This window comes from Sinocyclocheilus rhinocerous, unplaced genomic scaffold (assembly GCF_001515625.1).
Source record: "Sinocyclocheilus rhinocerous isolate Xijiao unplaced genomic scaffold, SAMN03320098_v1.1 scaffold2365, whole genome shotgun sequence".
Lineage (NCBI taxonomy): Eukaryota > Metazoa > Chordata > Actinopteri > Cypriniformes > Cyprinidae > Sinocyclocheilus > Sinocyclocheilus rhinocerous.
This window is the reverse complement of record NW_015637538.1, coordinates 13,080-19,187: the sequence shown is the minus strand read 5'-3', so window position 1 is coordinate 19,187 and position 6,108 is coordinate 13,080. Positions and strand designations below refer to the sequence as shown.

General features: G+C 41.7%; 1 protein-coding gene across 1 annotated transcript in view; it reads left to right on the top strand.

Annotated features, from left to right (window-relative positions):
* Positions 1-1,747: 1,747 nt before the first annotated feature.
* The window catches only part of LOC107748997 (mitochondrial ribosome-associated GTPase 2-like), an 8,248-nt gene continuing 3,887 nt past the window's right edge, over positions 1,748-6,108 (top strand). The window contains exons 1-4 of the mRNA XM_016564035.1: positions 1,748-2,036; positions 2,692-2,839; positions 4,921-5,036; positions 5,114-5,332. Of these exons, the coding sequence (XP_016419521.1) occupies positions 1,935-2,036; positions 2,692-2,839; positions 4,921-5,036; positions 5,114-5,332 (585 nt within the window). The 5' untranslated portion in view covers positions 1,748-1,934. The remainder of the gene's footprint in view (positions 2,037-2,691; positions 2,840-4,920; positions 5,037-5,113; positions 5,333-6,108) is intronic.

Here is a 6,108-nt window from a genome sequence, read left to right as displayed (position 1 = left end):
GCCCACTAGAGCTTGTTTTGGTTGCCATAGTTACGATCGTGACACCTACTTCCGAAGCAACTCTGAACTGCGCACGCGCAGCACAGCTACGCTATTGTAAACAAACCCCACGGTGTTGCTAAGCTAACGAAACGGTTACTTGGGGACATGGCATTTTAGCCTACTTGCACTAAAATAAGAGTAATTATTTTAATTAATTAATTTTTAAGGTTAATAATATTGTGTTTGATTGTAGAGGGGCAGTAACTTTGTAAGATTAGCATTCAGAAACAAGTATTAACCCATTTTTACGCAAAATATACCACAATATGTCATGGGGACTCAAATGGCACCGAATACTAGGAATGACCCACCACTGTTCCAGAGTTTGGGAGCTAAATAGAAAAAGGATCTGCCACCCGCAGTTGATTTTGATATTCTAGGTATCAAATGGCCAGAGTCTTGAGATTGTAGCGGATGTGAAGGACTATAATGCAATAAGAGCTCTCTCAAATACTGAGGTGCTAAACCATTCAGGGTTAATTAGCAAGATTTTAAAATGTATACAATGTTTAATAGGGAGCCAGTGCAGTGTTGACGGAACTGATTTTGATGATTTTGGGTGGTTGCTCTGCATGCTTAATAAACAAACTCCAACTGGTTCAAAATGCAGCAGCTAGAGTTCTTACTAGGAAGGAAAGATTGCTATCAAATAGCACACCTAAACGAAAACGTGTCATGGATTTATTGCATTTTGGGAAATAAATAATACAATTTTATAATAAATCTTTGAAAATCAAAATCTGGATTTGAATTTTTAATGTTATTATAACCTAAAGATGCTATGTGAAAGTTTGAAACAGAAAATAGTGGTTTTCATCTTGCCACTTTCTTGGTAAAGAAAACACATTTTTACTCAAATTAATCTAAATGGATTTATAGCGTTTTGGAACCAAACTCTTCATATCATTCCGTTAGTTTTGCAAATTGCTATGTTTCATCGGGCTGCAAAGAAGTATAGAGCTGAGTATCATCAGCATAACAGTGAAAGCTAACACCATGTTTCCTAATAATGTCTCCCAAGGGTAACATGTAAAGCGTGAAAAGTATCGTTCCTAGTACTGAGCCTTGAGGTACTCCATACTGCACTTGTGATTGGTATGATACCTCTTCATTCAGTGCTATGAATTGATGGCGGTCAGATAAGTACGATTTGAACCATACCAATGCACTTCCTCTAATGCCAACATAATTTTCTAGTCTATTCAAAAGAATGTTGTGGTCGCTTCTAGCCCCTGCTTTAAACTATGAAATTACACTGAGCAGTAGGTGGCAGCATGTGCTCAAGACATCAGCCCTCCATTAAAATAGAGGAAGAAGAAGAAGAAGAAGAAGTCATGTCTTTATAGCATTCAAAGAACTGTTGGTAAGTACAGAGTAACAGGAAGAAATAGACATGAGGAAACTATAATCTCAAGGCTTAGATTTGGTCATACTGCTCTTAATAGCAGTTTGAAGAAAATGGGGAGACATGAAACTGGAAAATGTGAATATTGTAATATGGAGGAAAATGTAGAGCATGTTATAATGAAGTGTCCAAGATACGGAAAGGAAAGAAAGATACTGATTGATGTCCTCAAGGAAAATAAAGAAAAACTTAATTTGATGAACATTTTGGGGAATAAATCAGGGGATAAAAACTTTCAATTTTTAATGCGTTATTTAAAGGACATGGATATATAATAGAATTTAGTGAAGATCCAAATTCAGGAAAACAAATACATGCAGTCATGAGATTTATTAAGAATAGTGGGTTATATAATAGGATATAGGAGGGTTTGTTCATTCTTTTCACACTCCATCACAGTAGGTGGCGATATGCACCTTTGAAGTTGGTTCGCAACTCGCCATTAAATCAAAAGAAGAAGAAGAAGAAGAAGAAGAAGAAGCTAGGCATGCTGTTGGAGAAGCACATGAAGCTGCTGCGGCTGTACGGCGGGCTGCTGATCCAGCGAGCGCACAAACACACCGCGGCGCGGCTCTCCGAGAAGAAGCTGGTGCGTATCCGCGTCACAGCCGCGCGTCAGCGGCCTCTCTCTCCGCACAGAGCCGCTGTTTGACTCGGTCTCTCTCTCCGCACAGAGCCGCTGTTTGACTCGGTCTCTCTCTCCGCACAGAGCCGCTGTTTGACTCGGTCTCTCTCTCCGCACAGAGCCGCTGTTTGACTCGGTCTCTCTCTCCGCACAGAGCCGCTGTTTGACTCGGTCTCTCTCTCCGCACAGAGCCGCTGTTTGACTCGGTCTCTCTCTCCGCACAGAGCCGCTGTTTGACTCGGTCTCTCTCTCCGCACAGAGCCGCTGTTTGACTCGGTCTCTCTCTCCGCACAGAGCCGCTGTTTGACTCGGTCTCTCTCTCCGCACAGAGCCGCTGTTTGACTCGGTCTCTCTCTCCGCACAGAGCCGCTGTTTGACTCGGTCTCTCTCTCCGCACAGAGCCGCTGTTTGACTCGGTCTCTCTCTCCGCACAGAGCCGCTGTTTGACTCGGTCTCTCTCTCCGCACAGAGCCGCTGTTTGACTCGGTCTCTCTCTCCGCACAGAGCCGCTGTTTGACTCGGTCTCTCTCTCCGCACAGAGCCGCTGTTTGACTCGGTCTCTCTCTCCGCACAGAGCCGCTGTTTGACTCGGTCTCTCTCTCCGCACAGAGCCGCTGTGAGCCGCTGTTTCGTGGATCATCGCAGGGTGAAGGTAGCGGCGGGATCGGGTGGGGACGGAGCCTCCTCCTTCCACAGCGAGCCCCGGAAAGAGTGGGGCGGTCCGGACGGGGGAAACGGAGGAGCCGGAGGAGACATCATCATCAAAGGTCATGATTAAACCATGGATTACACACTCATTATTATTATTATTTATTGCCAGCTGAACCTCCTTTGTCATAACATGTATTTGAAGTACCCTATGAGATTTTACGTTTGTAGTTGAATTATTTAACAGCACATATGTTCATGGTTCTCTAATATACACCCACTACTGTAAAAACACAGGTGTGCTGTAAAATAATAAATATTTAAATGTACAGTGGAAAACTTTGCCTTGACTTTAAAGTGGACTCAGACATCGTTTTAGTTGTGATAGTGTCTCATTCTCTGTCACCTTATTATCTTACAACTGCACAGTAAAAAATAAAATCATCATAATTATATTTTACTCTAATGTAGTGTAATTACAGTACGTATATCTTAATTTCTTCACTTGTAAGCATTAAACCCTCAAGCTTTTGGTGTAAACCTGCAGGGTGAGGATTGCAAACATTACACAACGCATCCTCAGAGACGCAGAACTGTTCTGCTGTGAATCGTTAACCAGATCGAGCAAAAATAGTCAGCACTGACCGTATGTGTCTACAGTGTAAACTATCTGTTTACCGCAGTATGTTTCTTCTGTGTGCAGTTGTTAGTTTGTTTTGGGTTCTCAGCGAGATTCTCTCACACACAGACAGGCTGCGCAAGCATCAACCATTATCAATCGCCGTTTACACCAAATCACGGTCAGGGTTTCTTTAGTAGTACCCCAAGGTAAATTTGTTTTGCAGACACCAGATTCAGTAATTCATACTTAATTCATAGAAAGTTATATACACCTAAGATGCCTTGTGGGTGAGTAAAACATGGGCTACTTTTAATTTTTGGGTGAACTAACCCTTTAAAAGGGTCCATAAAACATCAAACATACTATAAACATGATAGAAAAATATCCAAAAACATAAAAAATGAAAAAAAGTCATGACAATGTGCCGTCACACACACTCACCCACCCCTAAAAGGATACAATTCCATGCATAGCAAAGAATATCATCTGCTGCTATTTTTATTCATTCATTCTATCGCTGCAGGTGTGCGAAAGTATTCCTGTGTGGCCTAATTCTCCACCTAGGGGCCACAAACCGGCTGCCAGAGCGGAGGAGCTGAAACTCGGCGTGTAAAGGAACAATCTCTAATAATAAAACTCTCCTTATGCTGCAACTGGACCTGCTGAGTTGGGTTGTGATTCACCTATCCTCTTACTAGCCCACGGGACAATTTGGTTCAAAGAAGTTTTGTTCTTCAAAGACAAACTACTACGGCTGCACGATTATGACAACAATCATAATTGTCGATTATTCCCTTGAAATTGTAATTGCGATTAATTACGATTATCACAATTTACATTGAATGATGTTTACACCATTGTTTGATGCAGCTGCATGCCGTATTTTTATATGAACATAAACTATATGAATGGTATTATAATGTTATACTGAAACTAAAATTAAAATAATGGGAAAAACCCTTAAGATAACATGTAGAAAGAAATAAACATATCTTAAGCACGCAGAATAACATAAGTGGACTTTGAACGATTAATTGCCGCTTTGAACGATTATGTAATTGTGGCATCCATAATTGTAATTGCGATTAGAAATTCGATTAATTGTGCAGCCCTACAAACTACCAAACCATGACACAAGGGAATATGACAAGACTGATGCATTAAAAGCCCGATAAAAGAGTGACCTCATGGATTTATCAGTGTGAAATCTGCACAGCTTCCTGTGGCAAAACAGTCCCTTTCTACATACAGGCTCCCAGTTCTTTTCTAAAGTCAGTTCAGAATCTATGACTGTCCCAAGATATTTGTAGTATAATGTAATAAAATCATTCTCGTCAAAATTTCAGTGCTTCCCTAGTTAGATGTTTTCATCAGGTTAATAGTGCAGTCGGGCAAGTACAATTCCCTGTCTCTTGCCCCTTCAAAAACATAGGACACAACATTGCTTTCATAATTTTGTCGTGCCTAAAACGTTGGATGCGCCTGAGCTCAATCTTCAGTGTCATAGCAGGGTTTTCACACTTTTCCATTGAATGAATCTGAATGCATCCAGCACCTTTCCGTCGCTCTTCTCTGCAGTGGACCAGCAGGTGAAATCACTGTCCTCCGTGTCAACGGTGTATCGTGGGAAAGATGGAGAGGCAGGAAGCAGTCAGAACCGCTTTGGACGCAATGCCAGCCCCACCTACATCGCAGTGAGTCTCCCTCACAAACACATGCAGGGTTTAACCGCTACAGAAGTCACGTGCACTGAGTAACGCTCTGAACGCAGGTTCCTGTCGGCACGCTTGTGAAAGAGGAGGGCAGCATGCTGGCAGACCTGGCGCAGCACGGCCAGCTGTATACGGTGGCGTACGGAGGTGCGGGGGGGAAGGGGAACCGCTTTTTCCTGTCCAATGAGAACCGAGCGCCCCTGTGCGCCACGCCCGGAGAGAAGGGCCAGGAGCGCGTGGTTCAGCTGGAGCTGCGCACCATGGCCCACGCCGCGCTGGTCAGTGCTAAACCAGTCTCCAAAATCGTCCTCTCACCTGCATGCACTTGTCCTTTCTGTGGATATTATGAAGAATGCTGGTAATCAATCAGTTGTTGGCCACCATTGACTTAGAGTATTTTCTCCCTACCAGGGCCTAAAACTAACTTTTTGCCACACCTGCCAACAGCCGGTGACGTGATAGTTTACCAGCCAAAATATTTTTTTACCGCCCAGAAAACTCTTTTTGCAAAAACAGGCAGTCATTACTACTACAATGACTAAACATATTTACAATGTTTTTAATTTGTCCTTTACTTTACTTACAAGAAATGTATTTAAAAATTTTAAAAATGTATTGATTTATATATATATATTAATAGGGCTATTTAATTAGCTTCATTTGAGGGCCGGATTATCAAACAGAAAATTTGAAGGGGGCCAAGGGGGCGGGGGCCGTCCCGATCTCTTTCTGGGGGGACCTATAAAATTAGAAATTAAATTGAAATGGGAAACATTAGTGCTGTCTGTCAATCGATTAAAAAAAATAATTAATCACACATTTTCCTGTAATTAATCATGATTAATCACATATTTATAGTCACAATTTCACACTGAACCTCCAAATTAATGTAGAAACAACATAAAGATAGTATATTTTAAATATGTTTAAATGGCATCTTTTTACTAAGTAGTATATTATTAATGAAATATTGATACCAATACTGCTACTGGTGTCTACATTTCCCCTCAATTTTACCTATTAATTATAGCCATTCAACATTACAAACACCTTC